Below are 27455 nucleotides of genomic sequence, written 5' to 3'. Positions count from 1 at the left end.
TTACTTTGGTGTCTCAATGGTTGTCCTCTTTGTTTAATTCTTTCAATACGTTTTCTGTTCAGGGATGAGGGAATTTTTCTGCCAACTAAACATTTAACAATGGATTGATCAGCACAAAGCTTCTCTTTTGCCTATAGTACTAAAATTAAACCTGGGTAGAGAATTCAGATTCAGAGAATTATGAATTAAAACATAAATGACGTTCAGTCTTGTAATATGTATATTTCTAGGATAGGTGTATACATGGCATTAAAACATAAAGGGGCAGTTGTGATCCCTTATGGGACTATCACACAGTACTCTTCTGCTGAGATGGCAATGGGGCAAGTGCAGAAGGGGTTTTTGAGGAGGAAATAAATGCAGCCATCCTCTCAAAGGTATCTAAACTGGAACTAAAGTCTAAAATAAAATGCTAGAAATTCTGTATACTAAATTTAAACATGTATTTACTGCACCACAAGCCTAATAAAATGATTTAGGCTTTCAAAGTTGACCACAGGGGCTCACTATCTTGTAAATTTGTTAAACATCTTTGCAAGAACATGCATGTGCTTAGTGTGGTCTGGACTGCTGTTGGGAGGCTTAGCTTAGAGAGTGTCAAAAATACTCAAAACCACACAAGTCGAATATCTGGCAGAAGCCGATACAGCAACATTTAGGGTGGTGGCAGAGGGGGAGATTAGACACCCAGCAACATCGTCTCTCCTGTGGGTCACTAATCTCCCTGAAATGCTATCACACCAGCAAGAATGCGAATTGCCTGGCGGGATGGCATATGTATTGCTTAGAAATTCCAAAGTTTCCTTGTGAGGCAATTTTGGGCAACGAAGAGCTACGTATGCCATCCCGCTAGCGATTCGCATTCTTGCTGGCAAGAAGGCATTTGGGGGAGATTAGTCATCTGCAGTAAAGATTGTTTGTCGCTGGGTGACTAATCTCCCCCTCTGCCACCACCCTAAAGGGGAAGTAAAGGTGAACATAAAATCCAATGCGAATCTCTACATAGTAGAGACTGCACGAGAAATACTTCCCGGGGCACCTTCCATTCACACCATAGATACAGCCATTGAAGCTAGAAAGCTTTTACTGAATAGAGTTTATTATTCCTCGTACAGCGCCATCTAATGGTAGATAATGTTCAATCGCAAAACAATTCGAACCAGAAAAAAAACTTCATATCGCTTTCATGTTGACAATATATAGCAGTCCTTCGGAAGATGTGATCCTACTAATCCTGCAGCAAAAGTTTGAAGGGGAACCGTGTGGAAAGTAAACCTAGGAAGGCATAATACTTTAAATAAGGAATATGAATACAAGTCTACCGGAATAGGATGGAGCTACGAGGCCCATCTCCACTGCAATATGTCAGGTCGCTGACTTATCGTCTCGGAATTGCTAGGTCCCAAAAGTCTACTATGTCAGCAGGCTTACCACACCATCAAACATTTCATTTTAGGAATATATAGAAATTTACTTTTGTTTATTTTTTTTTTTTACAGTTTTTGAATTATTTGCCTTCGGTCTCTTTCCAGCTTTCAAATGGGGGTCACTGACACCAGCATCAAAAAACTATTACTCTGTGAGGTTTTATTTTTATTGTTAATTTTATTCCTGATCTTTCTATGTAGGCCTTCTCCTATTAATATTCCCATCTCTTGTGCAAACCATTGCATGGTTACTAGGGTAACTAAGATCCTAGCAACCAGATAGCTGCTGAAATACCAAACTGGGGGGCTGATGAACAAAAAGCTAAGTAACTGAAAAAACATGAAAAATAAAGATCATTTGCAAATTGTCTACAGACAATTTCTACAGATTTTCGGCGTGCATAACCTAGTCATATAAACAAATAAGCAATTGCACTTAAATTGGCTTGTTTGAACAAATAGCCATATCCTACATATATTAGACAGTCCCTTTATGTCATTATTCAGCACTCCCAAAAATGAGTGGCTCAGTAGCTTGAAACTAATGGGTCTATACATGACATGACATTTTTAATTGGAACTGGAATATGGCATGAAAATGTGCCTTTTGGCACGTACGAATTAAACCTTGAAACCTTTATCCATTTGATAGCATACACTAAGTGGCTGAATGAAGTTAATTACTTATGAATGGCAGTTGTTGACATTATCTACCTCGCAAAGCCGTGTGAAATGTTCCCCCCAATATGTAATAATAGACACTAAGGGGCATATTTATTATGCTGTGTAAAAACAGCAGGATAATACACCACACATCACCATTTAAAAAAAAAAAACGGTGTAAAAGTTTTTACACGTTCTTACTTATAGTGACTTCCGCCAGAAGCAATGTAAAAAAACGGTGGTAAATCTGCAGTTTGCATGGCGTAAAATTACACAGCTTTTTACACCATTTTTTCATTGAATTTCATTTTAGGGCTGAACTCCACAAACAATTCTTGTCGTATCCAATGCTCTGCAACAAAACGCAGGTGACAAGTCGGAGGCACCGAATATAATGGGAGTGATAGAAAAATCACAGGTATAAACTACATGTATCCTTCATCTATATAAACGCCGCAAGCTGCGTCTTCATCTCACAGTCATGTTGTGTGTAGTTTGTACCTGCGATTTTTCTCAGTCCCATAATATTCGGCGCCTCCGATTTGTCGTCTGTGTTTTATTGCAGAGCGACGGATCCTACAAGAATCATTCGTGGAGTTCAGCACTTACACAGCATAATAATAGTTGCCCTGCTATTTACAAGCCCTTGATATGGTCTTGACTATCCAGGAAGAGTAGACTTGGAGGCAAGTTCCCCTTTTTTCCTTCCTGCTGGCACAGCAAACAGTATTCTAGACTTTCTGAAGTCTTCTCTTCTTCTGAATAAATCTCAAAACATTGTAAGACTATATCTATATTTGAATCCTCATCCCGAGAGGATGCTGGAGGCTCCAAGGACAGCAATACAATTGGTTAATTAATGTGGAACTTAGAAACAACTTAAGGCAGGATACTGATTACAGTCTGAGAAATACTTTCTCCTCATGGAACATCCTGTAAGGAGCATCTATTGAAGGGCCTGGCCCTCGAAGGGCTGACGTCAAAAGTTTGACTTCACAGCTAACTAGGAGTAAGCAACCACAAAGAACTTGATCTAAATGCTCAGTCGTGCAGTAGAGAGGGATCTCTGATCAAGAGGAAGACCCATGGTTGGACAAATAGACCAGTTCAACGGTGGACGTATTTTGAGTTTTGATTGGAAAAACGTATCTACTAATGGATCTCTCAACCACCTCTTCTCCAAATCGCCAACAATGCAGAGACTTGGTCTTTTAGAGTGCTGAAAATCAGACCCTTTTGTAGCCCTGTGTTAAGAAACTTCAGGATATCCATCGCAGATGGTGTTATGGATTGAGATGCAGCTCAACAGCCCAGTAAGAGAATATATGCCATGTTTTATAATATTTACAATTTGTATTGAATTTACTGGCATTGATAAGGGTTTGACCTGATCACAACATTCATACTCCTATTCATATTCTTAGGATTCTCCTTTTAACCTCCACAACATCAGTTGGTGATTGGGTTTGGATGCTTCCAACTGCCCTGGAGAAGGAGACCTCTGGTTTGTGGAAGTAGTAACAAACACAATTGACAGTCTTCTCAGGAGTAGATACCAAGGTCTTCTGGGCCAAGCGGAAGAATGGTCATCATGTCCATCCTTGACAATAAGGATATCCTTTGCAGGACTCTCAATATTATCCGTACTGGAGGAAAGATGTAAGAAAACAGACCCTCCCAACTCTGGGAGAAGGCATCCACTGTCACAGTCCCACACAAGGGACTCTGAAGAGGAAGATCTGAAGCTTGGAGTTCAAATCTATCGCCATCATATTCAGCTCCGGACAGTCCCAATAGATGCTGGCTGAGATAATCTGCCTCAAGATATTGCACTCCTGGAATGTACAGAACAATTAAATCTTGAAGGTGGGTCTAAATCCATTCCATGATTGGGACAGTCACTTTGAGCAAGAACTTGCTTCTTGTTCCCCTTGATTTTTAAAATAAGCTGCAGCCACTGCCTTGACTGATCTTCACTGCAGACCCTAGGAGAACCATACTGAGCTCCAGGATATTGGTCAGTATCTAGGAAAATGGTCTTCTACCTAACCCTGAGGCATCTGTGAACGCCTCTATTCAAGCTGGTTTCCCGAGGGGAAACTCCTTGCAGGGATTGCTGGGTATTTTCCACCAGGCTAGATGTCTCTTGCACTCTTGTGTTGATCTGAATTGCCAGTTTCAAACTATAGGATCATACTGCCTGAGAAAATAACTGAATAAACCTCATCCTCTATTTGGTCCAATTCACCAAGTTTATAGTTGAAATCAGAAGGCCTAGAATGATCACGAATTACTTCGCAGATATGAATGACCTCTCACAAATTTGCGTTACCTGAAGGACAGGTGTCAATTTGAGCTCCAAGGTATGCCATTTTCTGGCATGGTATCATCTGACTTTTGGCTACCCTTATGATCCAGCCAAACTTCTCTAAAATTTCCTTTTTATCAGATGGATGGTGATGTGGCTGGATCACACACCCCTTAAGTAAATCATCCAGGTAATGGTAGATCTCTGTGTTCTCCTGCCCTTTAGCTTGGCTATTATCACAACCAGAACGAAGGAAAAAGTTCTGGGAGAAGTAGCAAGGTCAATGCGAGGACCGAAAAATTGGTAATGTTGGTCTTAGAGACAAAATTGAAGAAATCTGTGATGTTCTAAAGCAATGGACAAATGCAAATAAACATCTTTAATCTAAAGAGGCTAGCCAATCTTTTGGACAAACTACAAACTTTATAGTAGCAAGGGTCTCAGTTAAAGTTTGGCTCTTCGGGAATCTGTCATTCCTCAAGGTCTAATATGGGACATAAGTCTCCAGTAGCAAATAGCAGAGAATTGAAAACTCTTCCTTCTTTCGGAGATGGAACCACTGAAATTGCTCTCTTAACAACAGCCCTGGAAACACCGGCAAGAAATGTCCTTTTCCCCTACGTCTTGAGGAATTGCAGTAGGAACAAATAATTGAAAGATACATAAGTTTTCACCCCTGAATCTTGAACCTTTCTAGCCGAGACTTCCTGAAAGGTGAGCAACCTGGGGTGGGCTGGACGGAGTGACTGTAAATGAGCTTTTGAGGAAGGTTTGGGAGATCTTGGGACTCCAACTCTGGACCTGAAAGAACCTTGTCCTGATCGCCAAGATGAAAATCGAAATCATTCTCCGAAATTTTTGGAGTCCTGCCTTCTTCTGGAGAAGACCTACAAATGTTCCTGGAATTGTCATGGAACTGTCTTGCTTGGGAAAGAAAAGTACTCTTTCCCCTGAATACTTGGAGACCATGTCACCTAAGGCTTTCCCAAATAATGCTTTCCCTTCAAAAGGCATCTTGCAAAGAAATTCCTGAAACCAGTATCTACAAACCATGTTTTAACCCAAAGGGCGCTGCGCTGCAACTTCAATGACAAAGAGCAAGCTGACAGCTGGACAAGCTCTAGAGAGACTTATTCTGAAGTCATCCAGACCTTTTAAGTTTTATTAAATATTCATTTATTTATTTTTCTGGGAACGTAATCCTCAATGACTTGTTCCAGATTCTTTGCCCACATATAACTGCCACAGAGCTACAGTAGGCTATAGGCCATCCAGAAGACATATAACATTTCTTTAATTCCTGGGATGTTTCAGTGCTGAAATGTCATCTATTGGCAAAGCCACCTTCTTAGCTAATCTAGCCATTGGAGTCTGCCATCAGATCCACTTGTCTCACCTGAAAAAAAAAAATTATACAGCTCTTACACTTATCTCTCAACCAGAACTCTTTTGGAGATTTAAAACTACTCTGCCTGATTAAAATCTGGCACGTAAGTATACATCAAAGAATCACAGCCGGTATTCGAACTCAAAGCTCCACAGCCGTAAACCAGGCGCTGTGCCACAAGGTCTGAGCCCTTGGAAAAAGAAGAGAAGTGGTTAGATGGTCAAACTCCTCCAGGTTGAGGGTACATTTAACAATCTTAATAAGGGGCTTTTTGTCAAATAGCAAGATCTCTCTCTCTCAGCCCCCCTTCTTAAGCTGCATAAAAGGTACATCTTTGATTTTTCTACAAGGCAAATGAGTACAGCTGTAGGCTTTCTTTAATAGCTGACCATGTCACTGAGCTTAGCTGCTGGCCCTATATTAAAGGAAATTTCCTAGATAGAGAAAACCTTGATAGGCACAGAGAGATCCTAAGCAGAAGCACCGTCTCTTTAAGACAGTGATCCCCAACCAGTAGCTTGCGAGCAACATGTTGCTCTCCAACCCCTTGGATGTTGCTCCCAGTGGCCTCAAAGCAGATGCTTATTTTTGAATTCCAGGCTTGGAGTCAACTTTTGGTTTCATAAAAACCAGGTGTACTACCAAATAGAGCCTCCTGTAGTCTGCCAGTCCACATATGAGATACCAAATAGCCAATCACAGCCCTTATTTGGCACCCCAGGAACTTTTTGCATAACTGTGTTGCTCCCCAAATCTTTTTATTTTAGAATGTGGCTCACAGGTAAAAAAAGGTTGGGGACCCCTGCTTTAAGAGTTTGGGATACTGCTCTCTTAATTAAAGACTCCTGATCCGGCAAGGAGGAATGGCTGCATAATGTGAAACAATTCACCTTCTTAGAAAGATATTCAATGAAAATGTATTACAAATTCTATGCCCTTCATTGCAGACTTGTTAAATGCTTCTGAATCTCACTTACCCACTTTTACTGGGCTCTTCAGAAGGAGCAGAGGCACTTAAAACAGTAAGAGAATGCATAATAAGCATAACACTCTGGAGGTTCTTTTTTCGAAGTGCAAAGCATGGTACTCACTCAGCAGCGTTTGGAGCGGCTCTTTTAGATGCAGCCAGATCCTCATAGTGCACATGTAGCAGCAGCAGCAAGGAAAATCCAGATTGGCGCCAAACAGCTTTCCATTCAGGGTGTGCAAAGCACCAGCAGGCACTGCAAAGCAGCAATAATACCCTGGCCGCACAGGGTCCCCTTCCTGACAACGCAGTTGTCAATACGGAACAGGGGCTTCGGGTGGAGAAAGAACCTCCAAACAAAACTGCACCCGGTAATCTACAACTTGGCAAATTAGTGAGTACTTTCTTGTCCTGTAAAATAAAGAAAAGAGAGTTCGTTTAAACTGTTAACCCTCTCATACTATGCCCAGGCTGGGACAGAAGAAAAAGACTGATGTGAGCCAGGAGGGGGTGGGCTTTATGGGTTCTTAAAATTAACTATCTTCTGTCCAGGCTGGGAGTAGCAGGAGATTAACCCATTAGTGAATTTTCATGTTGACGGGGGATGGCCAGGAAAAATGATTATAGTATGTTAAGAAAACAGACGAGGAGAATAGAGTTTGATAGAGGAGATGAAGAATAATAGTACTGAGAGTGGCCCCTGGTCTAAGGTTTTTGGGTTGGCCCCTGGTGTTCCAGTCCGACACTGCCCCTACTACGTTTGCCCAGAAGCAGTAACTCATAGCAACTAATAAGATGTTTGTTTTACAGGTGACCTGTAAATCTTACCTGCTGATTGATTGCTATGGGTTACTGCTCTTGGTCAAACTTGTTGTCTTATATTAAAGGGGTTGTTCACCTTTTGAGTTAACTTTGTAGAATGATATTCTAAGACAGTTTGCAATTGGTTTTAATTTTTTATTATTTGTGGAGTTCTCCAGTTTGCAATTTCAGCAATCTGGTTGCTAGGGCCCAAATTACCATAGCAACCATGCACTAATTTGAATAAGAGACTGGAATATGAATGAGAGGACCTAAAAATAAAGACGAGTAATCAAAAGTACCAGTTGCAATAAATGTTTAGCCTTACAATGCATTTGTTTTTAGATGGGGTCAGTAACTCCTATTTGAAAAAAACAATGAAGACTAATTGAAAAGTTGCTGAGAATTGGTCATACTATAACATACCAAAAGTTAATTTAAAGGTGAACTACCCCTTCATGCCTATCATGCCTATATGTGTAATGATTTTTATGTGAATATTAACTAAAAGTAACATTCTGGTATTAAAAAAGTTATCCTGAAAAAAGTAAGATGGCACGTTTTAAACATTCGGTACCATTCTATGTACGGGTGGGCATGTATCACCAGCCAGGAGCATGCACACTGGAATCCAGGAACAGTTTGGCTTCTTGTGTTCCTACTCCACTCCTTGTCAGTGTTCAAGGATGGGCAGCCTGCACACCTGGTGTGAAGGAGCCAGTCAGGGCAGCTACCAACAGGGCTGCCATCAGGGGGGACAGTTATTCTGGACCCTGCAAAATTTAAGTTTAAAGGGGGGCCTAGCTGTGCTGCACTTTCTGGATTATCTTGGCCCTGAAGATCCGAGGAGCTGAAGATCTGAAGCCAAAACCGTAAATGGAGCCAAAGCCTCGAAAAGACCCGAAGCCACGAAAGAAGCTGAAGCTGTCAGAGAAGATCGAAGAAGCCACCATCGTTGAGGACAAGAAGAACCTAAGGTAAGCTTTCTAAACTAAGGGCTGCAGGGATTAATTAGGTAATTTACACATGGATAGGAAACTGGCTACAGGATCGGGTACAGAGGGTGGTTGTTAATGGTACATTCTCTACTTGGAGTAAGGTTCTTAGTGGGGTCCCTCAGAGCTCTGTATTGGGTCCACTTTTATTTAACTTGTTCAATAATGACTTAGGGTATTGTAAGCACTGTATCAGTGTTTGCAGATGACACAAATCTATCCAATCCAATATATTCCATCCAGGATGTGACATCCTTGCAGCAGAATCTTGATAAACTGGCAATCTGGTCAGCTAAGTGGCAGATGAGATTCAATGTTGATAAACAGAGTCGGACTGGCGCATTTGAGGCCCCCCATGCACAAATGCCAGACCACCACGCACATATGCGAACGTCAGCGCACCGTGGAGGAATCCTACGCGAATGCGCAAAGTACTGCATATTGCGTGCGTGCATGAAATCCAGTGCAGCTCACCACACTTATTTTTGTTTTAGTTCCGGGTTCTGGCTGATCGGGGAGTGGGTCTGGGCCAGCGGGGGCCCACTGGGTTTTTTCCTGGTGTACCGCCAGCCCAGTTCAATCCTGTTGATAAATGTAAAGTCACGCACCTGGGATGTAAATATATGCAAGCCCCTTATACCCTAAATCGGACTGCACTAGGCAAATCCATAATGGAAAAGGAGCTTGGAGTCCTTGTAGATAATAAACTTGACTGTAGCAAGCAATACCAGTAAGTGGCATCAAGGTCAAACAAGGTCTTGAGCTGTATTAAAAGGAGCATAGATTTGCAGGAGGAGGAGGAGGGGTTTATTCTGACACTGTACAGGGCACTGGTAAAGCCTCATCTAGAGTATGCTGCACAGTTTTGGTCTCCAGTGTTCAAACAGGACATTATTGAATTAGAGAGGGTCCATAGAAGGGCAACTAAGCAGGTAAGAGGTATGGAAAATCTCAGCTAAGGAAAAGGAAAGACTGGCCAAATTGGGGATGTTAACGCTGGAGAAGAGGCTTTTAAGGGGTGATATGATTACTATGTATAAATATATAAGGAGATCATACAATAACCTCTCTAATGCTTTATTTACAAATAGGTCCTTTTGGCTGACAATGAGAGCTGTAAAGATGTGAAATTCTCACCCTGAATCAGTCATATTGGCTGATACACAGTGGCGTAACTACCGGGGGAGCAGGGGGTGCGATTGGGCCAGGGCCTGCACCCCCTCAGGGCCCCCCCGGCAGCTCACGCGCCACGATTCCCGGCGGTTCCGGGTGTACGGAGGGGGACGGGGGGCCAGGCAGCGCGTCCCACGCCAGGGCCCGCCCCCCTCTAGATACGTCACTGCTGATACATTAGATTAAGAAGGGATTGGGTGGCTTTTAGCAAATGAGGGAATACAGGGCTAAGGAAGATAGCTTATAGCACAAGTTGATTCAGGGACTGGTCCCTCTGAGGCAAATTGGAGAGGTTTCAAATGGTGTTTAGTTAGCCTTCCTCTTGATCAACTAGCAGTTAGGCAGGTTATATACAGGCTTAAAGTTGAACTTGATGGATGCGTGTCTTTTTCCAACCTAACTTTCTATGTTACTATATAACGCATACCTCCCAACTGTCCTTTTTCGGAGGGACAGTCCCTCTTTTGACAGCTCAACCCGCAGTCCCTCATTTGTACTGGAAAGTCCCTCTTTTCTCTGCACTGAACAGCCAGAAAAAGAAACAAAGTTTCTCACTTAATTGGCTTTTTATCAGAGAGCCCAGAACACCTAACAGGTGCAAATAAGATACTTTGTAACAATTTTGAGACACAAAAACACAGTTTAGATAAGGAGAAATATTTTCAATACTTTCATAACCTGCCAAATTTTGTAAAACAAACATGGTAATTAGGGGGTGTGGCCACAGAAAGTGGTGTGGTCAAAAAACTGCTGCGTTACGTGCGGAAAAAAATTTTTGTCCCTCTTTTTACTTCCAAAATGTTGGGAGGTATGCATTCCACCAAATGATTTTTTTTTTGTATTAAACCCCAGCCACCAATGTATCATTTTTTAATCCTCTACAGGCCCTGGCCACCAATTTAACTTGGAAGGGGGGCAAAATCCTGAAGCTGCAGCCCAGAAAAGGCCCTCCTAAACCGTTGCGAGAATAGCTTTTCAACAGAGCGATTTAACCCCTGCAAACAAGCAAGAACTGCCATTTAATACATATCTCTTTCTTTTAATCAGCCGACTTTTCTATGACCAAGGAATTCTGATTGGACTATTCTTGACTTGTGCTATGATTGGTTTGTAGAACCACTTAGACCCTACCCCCACTATCTGCTTCTGTGATATGATTTGTCGAGGGCAGGCATTCCTTCCTTTCTTTTGTCACCGTGAGAGATAGCCGGCAAGATGGTGAGTGGTGCTGCTGGATTTATAATAGTAATTTGGTTTATGTCTCTGCCATCCGTCTCCTGAAGCACCTAGATACCATGGATTTTTGTACTACAGACTTTCAGATGTGGATGGCTGAGATATTTACTAACTCGAGTCGGAAAAACAGATGATTGCGGCAAGTTAGAATTGCGGCCTAGCTGTGTGTATGTCTTTCGTGGAATGCTGGGTTTATAATCACACATTCGGAAAGGAACGTTTTTCATACTAGCTGTGTTTTCCGTTTACAGTGCGCAAATGCTTTGATTCCATAGTTCTTCTGGATTAAGGCACAGGCTGGTGGGAACCGTGGTTTAATTCACACCGGGAAATTGACTTGTTTTCTCGATCAGGTTTTGTACTTATGATCCCTGTTGTAGTACTGATATTTTAACGAGTTAATAAACCTAGAATAAACGTGTGGTTGACGTATATTTTTGAAAGGTTAGAAAGTGGAACTGTAATATGTATTTTTGCATCTAGCCGCCTTCCTAGCAGCAGAGTAAGTGCAATAAAAAAAGTTAACCCCCTCCCTACCAACTGGAGTACGAGCAGGGCTCTGTTAGCCCGCATCTTTGGTTGGGAATAATATATTTTTGGCAACAGGTACCCTTTTAAATTAACTTTTAGTATGATGTAGAGTAATAAGCCAAATAAACCGCTAATTATATAATAAAAAAATGAACACCTACCGCAAATTGTAACTACTTCCATTTTGGAATTTTAGCAGTTATCTGCTTACCAAGGTCCAACCAAGCAGTGGTGTGAATGCGTGAGGAAAATGAATGAGTAGAAAGATAGTGGAAAAATAAAATTGTATCCTTGTGATATTTTTGCCTTCCATGGTCAGTGACCCCAGTTTGATGATGATAAAAAAAAAAAAAAAGTTTGACTGGTTTGAAGGTGAACTAACCCTTTAAGTATAGATGAAACACTTTCAACTGCAAGCCCTGTTTTTGGGGAGCTTATTGTAGCCTGTACTGTCTATGTATTTTGTACTTTGCATACAACACTAGTAGAATTCTAAAACTATGTTCATTTAATTTCTCAGAATGACACAGTGACTATCAGAACAAGAAAGTTTATGACAAACAGACTTCTGCAGCGCAAGCAGATGGTAAGGAAAAGTTTTCTAATTCTCATTGTTGTGGGGGGTCCTAGTAAAAGGGACATTAATTAAAGGGTAAGCTGTGACGGGGGCATACTTTTTTTGTGAGTTTGAATTAAAGATTCATGAAATAGATGCAATTTTTGGGTGATTGTCTGCTTGAAGGAAGACGGTAAACGGCATGAGATTATCATGCCATCCCAGCCAGTTATGATAATGGTACATTATACATACACAAGTATTTTCACTCCATGGCACACTTCAGCTGGCGTGGGAGTAGGTGTTGATCTTCTGACACAGATAGTAGTAGTTCTTAGCCCAAAACCATGCAGTACTGCATGTTTCAGGCAGAAAAAACTAGGGATGCACCGAATCCATTGTTTTGGATTCGACCAAACCAAATCCTATTTTGCATATGCAAATTATGGATGGGAAGGGGAAAACATTTTTTTACATGTGACAGTCACACAATTTCCCTTTCCACTCATAATTTGCATATTAAAATTTGGTTCGGCCGGGCAGAAGGATTCGGCTGAATCCTGCTGAAAAGGCAGAATCCTGAACTGAATCCTGGATTCAGTGCATCCCTAAAAAAACACCAGTACTGATGTCAGGATTTTTCCATTAAAACTAGTTGAAAGTTACAGTGGGAACAGGCAGTTTTGGGCTCCTCTATGGGTTCAGATATGCTGGTAGAGAAAATGCACCATTTACCGAAAGGAGGAAGATTGTTTTGTTTATGCAACTAAAGTTGAGAGAATTTGTGTAAAAAAGCAGATGTTGACAATATACTTGTTTATTATAAATGTTTGCAATGGAAAGGTATTTTGCAATAATAAATGTAATTTTTTGGAGTGTTTGCTTATTTTAGGTCATTGATGTACTTCATCCAGGCAAAGCTACTGTCCCCAAGACTGAAATCAGAGAAAAGCTGGCAAAGATGTACAAGACAACCCCAGATGTTATTTTTGTGTTTGGTTTTAGGACTCACTTTGGAGGTGGCAAAACTACAGGCTTTGGCATGATCTACGACTCTCTTGACTATGCAAAAAAGAATGAGCCTAAACACAGACTTGCCAGGGTAATATCAATATTCTGTTATATGTGTATTCATAATATGCACATTTCTTCACATTTTCAACATTGCTCAATATTAAATGAATAGCAAAGCAGACTGCTGGAAATGTAGGAATACTTTGTAAAAATCCTATAGCTGAATGACTTGGGGAAAAAGTGGATGACTAGTGCTTAGACTGCATAGGGCTACTGTTTGTTAACTTATGCGGTGCAGCTAATTGAAAAAAAGTGGAATTTTCTCTCTGAAGGTGACATACATAATCTTAAACAAGGGAGTAAATGCAAGTATTTTGGTTCTACATTGTACCAATTGCTAGTTTCAGACTGGTCTAATAGGATAATCTTTTTGGAAAGCATTTATCTCCTCAGGCAAACTAAAGAAGTATTGCCTTTCTCCGGATCAGCTGCAAGCTAGGCAGAAATTTCTTTGGTAAAAGGTTAAACTTGATGGATATGTTATGTCTTTGTTCAGCATGGGCTTTATGAGAAGAAAAAGACTTCCAGAAAGCAGCGTAAAGAACGCAAGAACAGAATGAAGAAAGTAAGGGGTACAGCCAAAGCAAATGTGGGTGCTGGTAAAAAGGTAGGTTTCTAGAAACCCTTTTTACTAAACTTGTTTTTGACAAGAATGATACCTGATGTATCCTGTTTCTTTCCTCAATCACATCTTCTGGGAATTTAGAAGGTAACAAGACCTGCTATCTTTGATATTGTTGTATTTGAGGATTTGCAACTAATTTTGTATGGAAACATTCCAAAAACCTACATGAAATGGCTTTTTCTCTAAATGCTCCTTGACAACTGAGATTTTAATGGGTTTTGTGATTCATCATTGGCTGGGTTAAACTTCTCAAACGTAGTATGACCACTTCGTTTTTTGGGGTTTTTTTTTTTTTTTTTTTAGCCAAACCATTTTCAAAGTTCAGCTTTCATATCCTTTAATAATCATGGAAAATTAAGCTTTATGTTTAAAGGGATCCTGTCATCGGAAAACGTTTTTTTTTTTTTTTTTCTCAAAATGAATCCGTTAATAGTGCTGCTCCAGCAGAATTCTGCACTGAAATCCATTTATCAAAAGAGCATATTCAATTTTGAAATCTGACATGGGGCTAGACATATTGTCAGTTTCCCAGCTGCCCCAGTCATGTGACCTGTGCCTGCACTTTAGGATGGAACTACTTTTTGGCAGGCTGTTATTTCTCCTACTTAATGTAACTGAATCGGTCTTAGTGGGACTTGGCTTTTACTATTGAGTGTTGTTCTTAGATCTACAAGGGAGCTGCTATCTGGTTACCTTCTCATTGTTCTTTTAGTTAGGCTGCTGGGGGGGGAGTGGGTGATATCACTCCAACTTGCAGTAAAGAGTGACTGAAGTTTATCAGAGCACAAGTCACATGACTGGGGGCAGCTGGGAAACAATATGTCTAGCCCCATGTCAGATTTCAAAATTGAATATAAAAAATTCTGTTTGCTCTTGCTCTTTGAAAAATGAATTTCAGTGCAGGATTCTGCTGAAGCAGCACTATTAACTGATGTGTTTTGAAGTTACACCTGGAGGATGGTTTATAAACTGTCATTTGTTTAATTGCCTATGTTTTCATAGACTTAGATTCTAAAAAAAAAAAAATGTAGGTTACTCTGGTTATTGTAATTTGTACGCTTGATAGATGCTAAGCATGTGGTTGTTGGGGTTTTAGTTGCTATCCCAACACCCTTTTACCAGAAATAGTGGAATATATGTTGTCTATTTTAGTAAAAATGTCTAGCTTTTACTAGAATTTATGGTTGTATTGTCCATATCTAGAAGTGAATCTTTATCTGTTCTTAATACCCTAGCTAGTTCTAGTAATCCATAACCAGTAGCTCACAAGCAACATGTTGCTCACCAACCCCTTTCATGTTGCTTCCAGGGACCTCGAAGCAGGGGTTTATTTTTGAATTCCTGGCTTGGAGGCAAGTTTTGGTTGCATAAAACTAGGTTTTCTGCCAAACACAGCCTCCTGTAGGCTGCCAGTCCACATAGGGGCCACCAAATGGACAATTACAGGCCTTATTCGGCACCCCAGGAAGTTTTTGCTTGCCTGTGTTGCTCCCCAACTTTTTTATTTGTTTTTCTTTGGAATATGGCTCACGGGTAAAAAAGGTTGGGGACCCCTGTTGTATTATAATAAGCATTTTGTAATGTTCATGATGTAACCTCTGCCTTTCTGTTTCACACTTGCTTGGGATTCTCTCTCAGAAATGAAGTTCCCTGCAGGTACATCAAAAAAGCATGTGTGTGCAACACTACCTACCTATTCTCGTTTGCATGTGCTTCAGCATCGTTGACTTTGCACAGGATATTCATAGATTTGGCGTGTGTGTGATAGAGAGATATAGCTATATATATTTAGAGAGAGCTATATTTAGAGATATATATATATATATATATAGATATACACACACACACACACATATATATGTATATGTGTGTATATGTATATGTGTGTATATATGTATGTATGTATGTATGTATGTGTGTATATATATATATATATATATATATATATATATATATATTATATATATATATATATATATATATATATATATATATATATATATATATATATATATTCATATTCCACCAAGGTGTCGACACTCGCGATAAATGATGTTAGTATGCCTGGGTGCAGAAACAATAACTTCATCCATAACACTCCAAAGGAATCCGCACTCACAGGTCTTGGGTTAAATTAAAAATATTTATTTAGAACAAATGACTAACGTTTCGGCCTCTCCGAGGTCTTTCTCAAAGTACAGGGGTACACATGAGTAGTGTCACATGAGGGTATGTATATGGGACATCATAAGCATGATTTACACGAGTAGTGCACCGCAGTGGACAGCATTGATTGAGCAGCACCTATGAGGTTAATGATAGCACAACTGGAATGATGGAGTTAATATATATATTAGAGCTAGTGGGAGGAACAATTATTGAGGGTTATGTATGTTTAGGTATGTAATAAGTGAGGAATCAGGTAGCGTTTGAGTGAGGACCTTTTGATATCCTCAAAGAATGTTACATCAGTGACACTAGAAACAGTTACAAATTTGAGCATAAGTAGTCATCATATTGTTACATAATAGTTACAAGTGTCTTGATATATTGGTTTTAAACTTGTTTTTAGTTAAAAATATACTGTTTGATTTAAGTGTAATGCATACCTTATAATGAAATGCAAATGATTCTGTGGTTTCTATAATGAAGGGAGTCGCTCTGTTTCTGACGAGCAGTAAACGTCCGAGCTATTATTGTTTCCCGCCAGATTGTGTGTGTGTATATAAGGCATGTTTATTGTAAAATGATTACTTTGAGAAAGGCCGAAACGTGTGTGTAATTTCATTATTTTTTTTTTTTTTTTTTTTTCTTCTTTGGCTTCATAAAGGACAGGTTGCTTGTCCGAAACATAGCCTGTGATTTGTGTAGATAGATATATTTCTTTAAAAGAACCCATACTCCAGAATGTTGCAAATCAAACTTTATTTTATGCATCTGTATATCCACCGTTTCAGCCCACATTAGGGCCTTTTTCAATTATAACTGAATACTGAGATCTAGTGAATTTACATAGTTTTTCCCCATTTAAAAATTTTGCGCAGAATGACATCACACATTCCAAAGTTGTACATCACTAACTGTCCTTTGTAGAGAGAGACTTTCAGAGGAAAGAAATATACCTTTTATAAAATATATTATGGGGCATATTTAACACGGGCCGAATTTCGAATTGAAAAAACGTTGAAATTCAAAAAGACCAACCAAAATTAATTCTAAGCTTTTTTTTTTTTTTTTGGTCGAATAGGTCCGTTTTTTATCAAATAGGTCCGTATTCGGCCGATTCTAATCAAATGAATGGCGCATTCAATTCAAGGTTTTTCCCAAAAAAAACTGACTTTTCAAAGTCCACCAATTGACCCCAAATAGGTTCTAGGAGGTCCCCCATAGGCTAAAACAGCGATTCAGCAGGTTTTAGATGGTGAATGGTCGAATTTTTAAAGACAGTACATGATAAATTTTGATTGTTTTCAAATCTAATTTGGACTATTCCCTAGTCGAAGTACACAAAAAATAGCTCGATATTCTATTTTTATTTTTCCATTCAAAAGTTCACCTCGACCTTTGATAAATCTGCCCCTATATGTGTTTGTTATAATCTTCTTGATGGTGTTCTCTCCCTGACTTGTTTTGGCCAGTAGAACTGTGTGCTGAGTTTGCCGAAGTGCACAGTCCTAGTGGTGTGTATTACAAAAAAAAGTTTATTTTAGTGTAGATGGGGTTGGGCAGGCACATTTATTCTTCCTGTCCAGTTTTCTTTTTCTTTTTTTCTGGGGAGAACACTGCGTTGATTATTTTTTTAATACACATGGTTTCTACAGATTAATGTAAAATCTCCTTACAAAGGTTTTCTGCGTTTAGCATAGTTCAGCAGAGCACTTCAGTGTACCAATAACATTTTTAAAGTAATGTTTTTCCAAATACAGTGGTGTGAAAAACTATTTGCCCCCTTCCTGATTTCTTATTCTTTTGCATGTTTGTCACACAAAATGTTTCTGATCATCAAACACATTTAACTATTAGTCAAAGATAACACAAGTAAACACAAAATGCAGTTTTTAAATGAGGGTTTTTATTATTTAGGGAGAAAAGAAATCCAAACCTGTGTGAAAAAGTAATTGCCCCCTGAACCTAATAACTGGTTGGGCCACCCTTAGCAGCAATAACTGCAATCAAGCGTTTGCGATAACTTGCAACGAGTCTTTTACAGCGCTCTGGAGGAATTTTGGTCCACTCATCTTTGCAGAATTGTTTTAATTCAGCTTTATTTGAGGGTTTTCTAGCATGAACCGCCTTTTTAAGGTCATGCCACAACATCTCAATAGGATTCAGGTCAGGACTTTGACTAGGCCACTCCAAAGTCTTCATTTTGTTTTTCTTCAGCCATTCAGAGGTGGATTTGCTGGTGTGTTTTGGGTCATTGTCCTGCTGCAGCACCCAAGATCGCTTCAGCTTGAGTTGACGAACAGATGGCCGGACATTCTCCTTCAGGATTTTTGGTAGACAGTAGGATTCATGGTTCCATCTATCACAGCAAGTCTTCCAGGTCCTGAAGCAGCAAAACAACCCCAGACCATCACACTACCACCACCATATTTTACTGTTGGTATGATGTTCTTTTTCTGAAATGCTGTTACTTTTACGCCAGATGTAACGGGACGCGCACCTTCCAAAAAGTTCAACTTTTGTCTCGTCGGTCCACAAGGTATTTTCCCAAAAGTCTTGGCAATCATTGAGATGTTTTTTAGCAAAATTGAGACGAGCCTTAATGTTCTTTTTGCTTAAAAGTGGTTTGAGCCTTGGAAATCTGCCATGCAGGCTGTTTTTGCCCAGTCTCTTTCTTATGGTGGAGTCGTGAACACTGACCTTAATTGAGGCAAGTGAGGCCTGCAGTTCTTTAGATGTTGTCCTGGGGTCTTTTGTTGTCTCTGCGCTCTTGGGGTAATTTTGGTCGGCCGGCCACTCCTGGGAAGGTTCACCACTGTTCCATGTTTTTGCCATTTGTGGATAATGGCTCTCACTGTGGTTCGCTGGAGTCCCAAAGCTTTAGAAATGGCTTTATAACCTTTGAAATTGAACTCAGGTGTGATAAACCACAGTTAAGTTATTTTTTAACAAGGGGGGCAATCACTTTTTCACACAGGCCCATGTAGATTTGGAGTTTTTTTTCTCCCTTAATAACGTAAACCTTCATTTAAAAACTGCATTTTGTGTTCAATTATGTTGTTATCTTTGACTAATAGTTAACGGTTTTTGATGAGCAGAAACATTTAAGTGTGACAAACATGCAAAAGAATAAGAAATCAGGAAGGGGGCAAATAGTTTTTCAAACCACTGTACTTGTAACACTCATCACTATAAAAAAAACTGTTCAACTCATTTTCTTGACTGTCCATATGAGTTGGCAGTGAGTCATGGGTGAGGGTCGCTAGTATGACTGTACTAGCAAACTAAAGCCCTGTTCTACTTCCTGATCCCAAAAAGCAAAGTCAAGCAAACCAGCCCACTTAGATCAGGAAGTAGAATTTTGCGTTGTATAATTGGTTTCTGGGCATTCCATTTTTAGACATGTGAAGGCTGTCAAAATTTGGTATTCAGTGTAGTGACATCATATGCTGCAGTTATTTGTTCTATTAATGCAAAAAAATGCTTCCATGCAAGATAAACAGATTTCTCTACTTTAAAAATAATAAAGGGGATCTACACATTGCAACAAATAAGATACTAGAACTGGTCACGACCTACTGACTACAGTACTAAAACTGCACACTAGTTAGTTTCTTATAATGCTGAAGTTGTAATCTTGCATGAATAGTTTACATTTCATCCTATATGCATTGCTTTTGTTTGCTCAGTAGTATGAAAGACTTCCTGAATATACATCAGTATGATTTAAAATGTGTCATCCAGTGAGTTTATTTGGTTCCTAGTTGTTAGTTGAAAGTGCATAATTTATTCCACTATGTATTTTTGGTTTTAATAATTGTTAGACTAAACATCTGACCTTAATATTTTTTTCTTCCTGCTTCTCAGTGAGCTGAGAGTAGCTGGCACAGGTATACATAATAATTTCTAAGATGCATGTCTGCATGGGCATATCTGCATTGATCAGGCAGCACTAGATGACTTTGCTTACCAAAAATTACTGCTTTATCAGATGCCTTACAGCGTAAGTCTTAACGTGTTTTAGGTGCATGGTCATTATACTTGCATATTTGAATTGGAGAATTATCGTGTTTTTGCTTTATTTTTATTTTTTTGTTTGTGCACTTGCTGGAGCCATGTTTTGATTTGTTTGCACTGACAATAGCAATTGTCCAATCCAAGCATGTGTTTTTTCTTATTTTAAAGAGGAACTGTCAATATTAAAATATAGCCTGATGGCCAGATTTCTGCCTTAAAGGAGACATATTGTATAAATTAACACCCCCCCCCCCCAATTTTGCAGGCAAAAATGTATACTATATGGTGCTGATTTTACTTTTGGCTGTAAATTAAAATTGTCTTAAAAAATAGCCCCTTTATTGGAGCTCCCCATCAAACAACCCTGTTTCAAACTACGGGTGGGCATGTCCTAATGGTCCCTGTCAGAAGCACAGTAGGGTGGGGGGGGATAGCCAGTCAAGCAGACTGTTCCCTTTCAGGCAGCCTAGCTGCTGATTGGTTCATATACTACAGTGTGCTGCTGGTTGCCTGGGAAAGGAGGTAGCAGGAAGTGGAAAAGATGGGTGGGACTAGTAGGGTTTTTGCAGAAATGTTTAATAAATTTAACCAGAAACGCAACTTTTTAAAGCACATTACTTCAATATCTAAAAGCATATAATGCACAGGTTCATTTTGTTTTTTACATGTCTCCTTTAAAATGCATGCTTGTGTTTAGGTATAAATCTGCTGTAGTGACATCTGTGAGATGCCCTGTTTAACACATCCGTTGGCTTTTAAATATTTTATAATTGACCATTCCTCTTTACATAGCATATACATCCACTGCTTTCATTTTTGCAGATTTTATTCTGTTTGGGGGGGGGGTGTTAATGCCTATGCAGATGGGGTTTTTCTTGGCGTATCAAACTAAAGGTTTTTTTTTTCCCATGCAGAAGGATTAAAGAATTCCAGGATGAGCCAACTGAAGATTTTGCTTTAATTCAAGTGGTTGTAATAAAACTTGTAAAAACAATTACTTTGGTGTCTCAATGGTTGTCCTCTTTGTTTAATTCTTTCAATACGTTTTCTGTTCAGGGATGAGGGAATTTTTCTGCCAACTAAACATTTAACAATGGATTGATCAGCACAAAGCTTCTCTTTTGCCTATAGTACTAAAATTAAACCTGGGTAGAGAATTCAGATAATTATGAATTAAAACATAAATGACGTTCAGTCTTGTAATATGAATATTTCTAGGATAGGTGTATACATGGCATTAAAACATAAAGGGGCAGTTGTGATCCCTTATGGGACTATCACACAGTACTCTTCTGCTGAGATGGCTATGGGGCAAGTTCGGAAGGGGTTTTTGAGGAGGAAATAAATGCAGCCATCCTCTCAAAGGTATCTAAACTGGAACTAAAGTCTAAAATAAAATGCTAGAAATTCTGTATACTAAATATAAACATGTATTTACTGCACCACAAGCCTAATAAAACGATTTAGGCTTTCAAAGTTGACCACAGGGGCTCACTTTCTTGTAAATTTGTTAAACATCTTTGCAAGAACATGCATGTGCTTAGTGTGGTCTGGACTGCTGTTGGGAGGCTTAGCTTAGAGAGCATCAAAAAATACTCAAACCCACACAAGTCGAATATCTGGCAGAAGCCGATACAGCAACATTTAGGGTGGTGGCAGAGGGGGAGATTAGACACCCATCGACATCTCTCCTGCGGGTCACTTATCTCCCCGAAATGCTTTCACACCAGCAAGAATGCGAATTGCCTGGCGGGATGGCATATGTATCGCTTAAAAATTCCAAAGTTTCCTCGTGAGGCAATTTCGGGCAACGAAGAGCTATGTATGCCATCCCGCTAGCGATTCGCATTCTTGCTGGCAAGAAGGCATTTGGGGGAGATTAGTCATCTGCAGTAAAGATTGTTTGTTGCTGGGTGACTAATCTCCCCCTCTGCCACCACCCTAAAGGGGATGTAAAGGTAAACATAAAATCCAATGCGAATCTCTACACAGTCGTAACTTCTCTACAGAGAAACAAACAAAGCTGCTTGAGTTCTGCATGGCTGAGAAGTAAGGTGGGGGTTGTCCCCTGCTGTTCATAAGTATGATTGTTTCCCTGCAGAGAGCTAAGGGCCGGCTGAAGTTTCCTATTCACAGCAGTCCGAGCAAGTAAAACGAAAGGTTTCTTCTAAAAACAGTGCACATTTTTTAATAAAAGTATATCTGATGTAGGTTTCTTTTTCATTAATGGGGTTTTTCACCTTTGAGTTACAACTTTTAGTACAATATGGAGTGTGATATTCCAAGACAATTTCTAATTGGTTTTCATCATTTGTGGGTTTTGAGTTATTTAGCGGACTCCAGTTTGCAATTTTAGCAATCTGGTTGCTAGGGTCCAAATTACCCTAGCACTCACTCACCAATTTGTATAAGAGACTGGAATATGAATAGAAGAGGGCCTGAATAGAAAGATGAGTAATAAAATGTAACAACAATACGTGTAGAGCACTTATTTTTAGATGGGGTCAGTGACCCCTATTTGAAAGCTGGCAACAGCCAGATGAAAAGGCAAACAATTCAAAAATAATTAATAAAAATTATGGCCAATTTAAAAATTGCTATGAATTGGGCCATTCTATAACATAATAGAACCACGTTTAAAGAAAGTAAAAATGGGATTTTATTTTTTTATATTTCTCTAGTTGGCCCTCCTGCCGGTGCAAACGTGTGAGTTAATATCAATCTCATCTCTGGAGGCAGGACAAGAATTAGACCTAAGTTGTGGTTCCACCTCCCATTGCCAGTTCTTTGTCCTGCCTCGGAGGTGAAGGACAGAAAAGTTTTCTTTCTTAAAGGAATAGTTGTGTATAAAAAAAAAAAAACTGGGTAAATAGGCTGTACAAAATAAAAAATGTTTCTAATATAGTTAGCCAAAAATGTAATGTATAAAGTCTTGAGTGACTGGTGTTCAATATAATAGCCAGAATACTACTTCCTGCTTTGCAGCTCTCTAACTGAGAAAGTCAGCGACTTGAAGGGGGGCCACATGGTACATTTCTGTTCAGTGAGTTTGCAATTGATCTTCAGCATTCAGCTCAGATTCAAAAGCAACAGGTATGACCCATGTGCCCCCCCCCCCCTCAAGTCTCTGGTTACTGCTTGGTAACTATTCAGTGGAAGCCAAGAGAGAAAGTAGTGTACTGGCTATTATGTTAGACATCCTGTCACTCCAGACTTGCATACATCCATACATTACATTTTTGGCTAAGTAACTATTTTAGAAACATTTTTTATTTTGCACAGCCTATTTACTCAGTTTTTATTTTTACAGAACAATTCCTTTAATTCTTTTTATTTAGCCTTTGACTTATTACTCTCCTAATCAATCCTTAAGGCGACCAGTGTGGTACCGGGTTTTGGCGCCACGGGCATCAATTCAGGACGCCGACGTCTCAACTTGGACGCGGGCATCCATTTTCTCCTGACACGGGCATCAAACCTTGGCGCGACTTCATGTCGCACGTATGATGTAATGATGTCACAAACTGCATGGACAGGGAGCAGAGAAGGTAGTGAAATGCAAACACACCTTAAGGAAATCCGAACAAGACTATTGTTCTGACTGTATTCCAACAGAGGCACCGATCTTATCACCACAGATCACGGCTACTCCAGATATTAACTCCCTGTTCAATCCCTGCCATGATGAAGGGCAACAGCAGGGTACTACCAGCTCCCCTACAAGGTTAACTCAACAACCCAGTCCAAATCAACGGGAACAACCATCCATATCCCAAATGCCCCCGCAAAACTATTAAAGGAAAACTATACCCCCAAAATTAACATTTAAACAACAGTTTACATCATATTAAGAAGAATATTAAAGAATCTTACCAAACTGGTATATAAGTAAATCTTGCCTTGAACCACCATTTCGTGATGGTCTGTGTGCTGCCTCAGAGATCACCTGACCAGAAATACTACATCTCTAATTGTAACAGGAAGAAGTGGGGAAGCAAAAGACACAACTCTGTTAATTGGCTCGTGTGACCTAACAAGTATGGTTTGTTTGTGTGCACAGTGAATCGTACGATCCCAGTGAGTGGCCCTTATTTTTTAAAATGGCAATTTTCTAGTGATGATTACCCAATGGCACATACTACTAGAAAAGTATATTATTATGAAAATGGTTTATTTACACGAAGCAGGGTTTTACATATGAGCTGTTTTATGATATCTTTTTATAGAGACCTACATTGTTTGGGGGGTATAGTTTTCATTTAAAGGCAGTGATAGAGACTCTAGAAATAAAATATGAGTCTGTAACAGTTTCAAAAGCAGATAAAGTGCTTGGAGTGCAACAGAAAAAGATACATTCTTTTCCAGTTTTCAAGGCAATTACTCAAACTATAAACTATAGACACTGAATGGTCATAGCCAGAGCGCAAAGCAGCATTGACCAAGCTATTTTAGAATACATACCCTGTTCCCGGAAGAACAGGGCAAAACATGGGATAGACCCTCAAAGTCGATTCTGCAGTTGCACGCCTGTCAAAACAAACTGTCCTCCCAACAGAGGAAGCAGCATTTAAAGGGATACTGTCATGGGAAAAAACATTTTTTTTCAAAATGAATCAGTTAATAGTGCTGTTCCAGCAGAATTCTGCACTGAAATCCATTTCTCAAAAGAGCAAACAGATTTTTTTATATTCAATTTTGAAATCTGAAATGGGGCTAGACAATTTCCCAGCTGCCCCCAGTCATGTGACTTGTGCTCTGATCAATCACTCTTTACTGCTGTACTGCAAGTTGGAGTGATACCACCCCCTACCTCCCCCCCAGCAGCCAAACAAAAGAACAATAGGAAGGTAACCAGACAACAGCTCCCTAACACAAGATAACAGCTGCCTGGTAGATCTAAGAACAACACTCAATAGTAAAAACCCATGTCTCACTGAGACACATTCAGTTACATTGAGAAGGAAAAACAGCAGCCTCAAGCAGGCACAAGTCACATGACATGGGGCAGCTGGGAAATTGACTAAATGTCTAGCCCCATGTCAGATTTCAAAATTGAATATAAAAAAATCTGTTTGCTCTTTTGAGAAATGGATTTCAGTGCAGAATTCTGCTGGACTAGCACTATTAACTGATGCGTTTTGAAAAAAAACATGTTTTCCGATGACATGATCCCTTTAAAGATCCCATGGACAAAAAAAGTAGAATCAGCTCTCAAAAGGGCTTATACACAATCGGCAGCAATCCTCCGACCAGCAACCGCAGCTGCGGAACTCGCACGTACGGCAAAACACTCGGCTCAGGAACTGATGTATCAACCATACGAATCAGCACAACAATTAGCTGCAGAGGTGGGAAAACTTCATACTACTCTCGCCTTCTTAGCAGATTCAGCATTGGACATTGCCAGACTAGCCACAAAATCCACAGCTAGTGCAGTTGTTGCCAAAAGGGCTCTCTGGCTACGTGACTGGTCAGGCAACACAGCTTCTAAGAAAAAAACTAATAAACCTCAAGTTTTCAGGAGACTCCCTATTTGGACCGGATTTAAAACAGATCATCACAGAGGTTACAGGAGGTAAAAGCACATTTCTTCCAATGGGGAAAAAAGGACGCTTAGAATAACCAAACAGGTTTTCAAACAAGAAACCCTGGTCAACTCCACATAGAAATTACAGGTCTTTTCGATCCTCCTTTTGCAATTCCAATACTGACCAAGGCTCACGGAGAAATAGGCCACAATGGCAACAACCAATGAGGAAAGCCAGGAAGCCGGGCGCCTCAAAACCTATTTCCTCATGACTCACCTCATCGGGAGTCCCAAGTAGGAGGCCACCTGTGACAATTTATATTTCTTTTGTGTGTGTTTTAAGGGGGGTTAGACATTGCAGGCTCTGTGCAGGTTTATTACCTCCTGCTGTTTTATGGTCCTTTGCTGCAAGCAGACCCCTGACTCTCCCTGTGTCCCACTCCCCCCCCCCCATAGGATGTTGATGTATATCCACCAGGGAGCCATTTTTCCTTTGTTCTCTGAGGACCGTGTGGGTGATTGGCTGATGGGCCAAATGGTCCTGATAGCCTAGTATAGCCCCATCTGAGTGGCTCAGGGACTTGTCAATTATTCTTAGGAATGTGCCCCTGCTTTTGGGAAAACCCTTGTGCAGCCTCATGCAGAGGAAGCAACCCAGTCAACAAGTTGTGCAAGGACTCCCTGGATCTCCGAAACCAGGATTAAGCTACACCTCTACTTCCTCTGAGGCCATTTACAGTTTCTTACAATAGGGACGTAAGTGGTAGTTTTTTGAACATTTTCACCTTTTCTTTACTGTGCTGTATGTGTATTATATATATCGCTATTTGTAAATATTGTGTGCTGTGAACGTCTCCTATTAAATTCCAATTAATAACTCAACTGGCTTGGCTGATGAAAAGTCCCTACATTTTTATCCTTTTTGGGGTTTGCATAGTAACTTTGCTTACATTGTTAATTTGTAGTGGGGCCCTAGGCTGTCTTGTACCTCTGAGACCTACAGGTTTATAGGAGCTCAGTGGGCCCAGACAGATAGGATTTGGGGTGTAGGTGAGTGGGCATATTAATCACCAGGTGGTCACATGCTACCTAAGTGCTGTGTCGCTTTCTAAAGTTTTGGGGCAACTCAGGGAGATCCAGTGAAGCACCATCCGTGGGGTCAGAGGACATGGGTGCATTCAGGCTGGTTTTGAGTTGTGCCTGTTGCAGAGGTGAAGCTAGAGTAGGTCTCTTTGGATTAGCCTGGGAGTATTAGTAATTTTTATAGTCTTCTTTTTATTTTTGCCCACTTAGTACACCTGGTGGATGGAACTACCCCCCAGTTTTGTCACACCGCCTAACACAGTTCCTCTCCTACTGGGAGACACATGTCACAGACCAATGGATGCTACAGGTCATACAATATGGATACAAAATTCCCTTCTCAGCCCCCCCCTCCAAAGCAATTTGTTTTGTCTGTGCCCTCCCCACTAAGAAGGGAGGAATTAGCTCTAGCAATATCCTCTCTACTACAAGCAGGAGTCATCACTCCAGTCCCAGAACCTCAAAAGTTTTGCGGTTTCTACTCCACCCTCTTTCTAGTGAGAAAAAAAAGAAGGCTCTTTCAGACCAGTCCTCAGCCTAAAACTGTTAAACAAATTTGTTTCCAACCACAAGTTCAACATGGAGTCAGTGCACCACACCATAGCCTTCATGGAAGTCAACAATTTCATGACTACAAACGACCTGCAGGATGCCTACCTGCACATACTGATTCATCTAAAATCACAGCCATTCCTGAGGTTTGCTGTCAGAGACCAGCACTTCCAGTTCACAGCACTACCCTTTGGCCTCTGCACAGCCCCAAGGGTATTTACAAAACTCTTGGCACCAGTTATGGCATACCTGCGACGCAGAGGAGTGCACATCCTACCTTACCTGGACGATTTAGTACTGAGAGCTCAGTTAATAAACCAGCTCAAGAGCTCCCTCATGTCGTCACAAAAAATTAAATTTCTAGGAC

The 27455-nt window shown here is 40.2% G+C and overlaps 1 protein-coding gene across 6 annotated transcripts; it reads left to right on the top strand.

The window, feature by feature from the left end:
• Positions 1–10845: 10845 nt before the first annotated feature.
• On the top strand, positions 10846–20920 carry LOC121393051 (40S ribosomal protein S24). Of its 6 annotated transcripts, none has more exons than XR_005962490.1 (8): positions 10846–10939; positions 12009–12074; positions 12937–13146; positions 13615–13725; positions 13825–13827; positions 15382–15416; positions 19777–19799; positions 20841–20920. XR_005962490.1 is itself a non-coding variant. In XM_041568986.1 (8 exons), the coding sequence occupies exons 1-6, from the start codon at positions 10937–10939 to the stop codon at positions 15385–15387; spliced, it is 399 nt and encodes a 132-aa protein (XP_041424920.1). In that variant the 5' UTR covers positions 10846–10936; the 3' UTR covers positions 15388–15399; positions 19777–19799; positions 20841–20920. The 6 variants fall into 6 exon arrangements, 4 of the variants coding, with proteins under 4 accessions (XP_041424920.1, XP_041424921.1, XP_041424922.1 ...); XM_041568986.1 differs by having other exon boundaries at positions 15382–15399; XR_005962491.1 differs by lacking the exon at positions 13825–13827.
• Positions 20921–27455: the final 6535 nt, after the last annotated feature.

This window comes from Xenopus laevis, chromosome 7L (assembly GCF_017654675.1).
Source record: "Xenopus laevis strain J_2021 chromosome 7L, Xenopus_laevis_v10.1, whole genome shotgun sequence".
Lineage (NCBI taxonomy): Eukaryota > Metazoa > Chordata > Amphibia > Anura > Pipidae > Xenopus > Xenopus laevis.
Note: the sequence above shows the minus strand (reverse complement) of the source record. Positions and strands in the feature narration are given on the sequence as shown.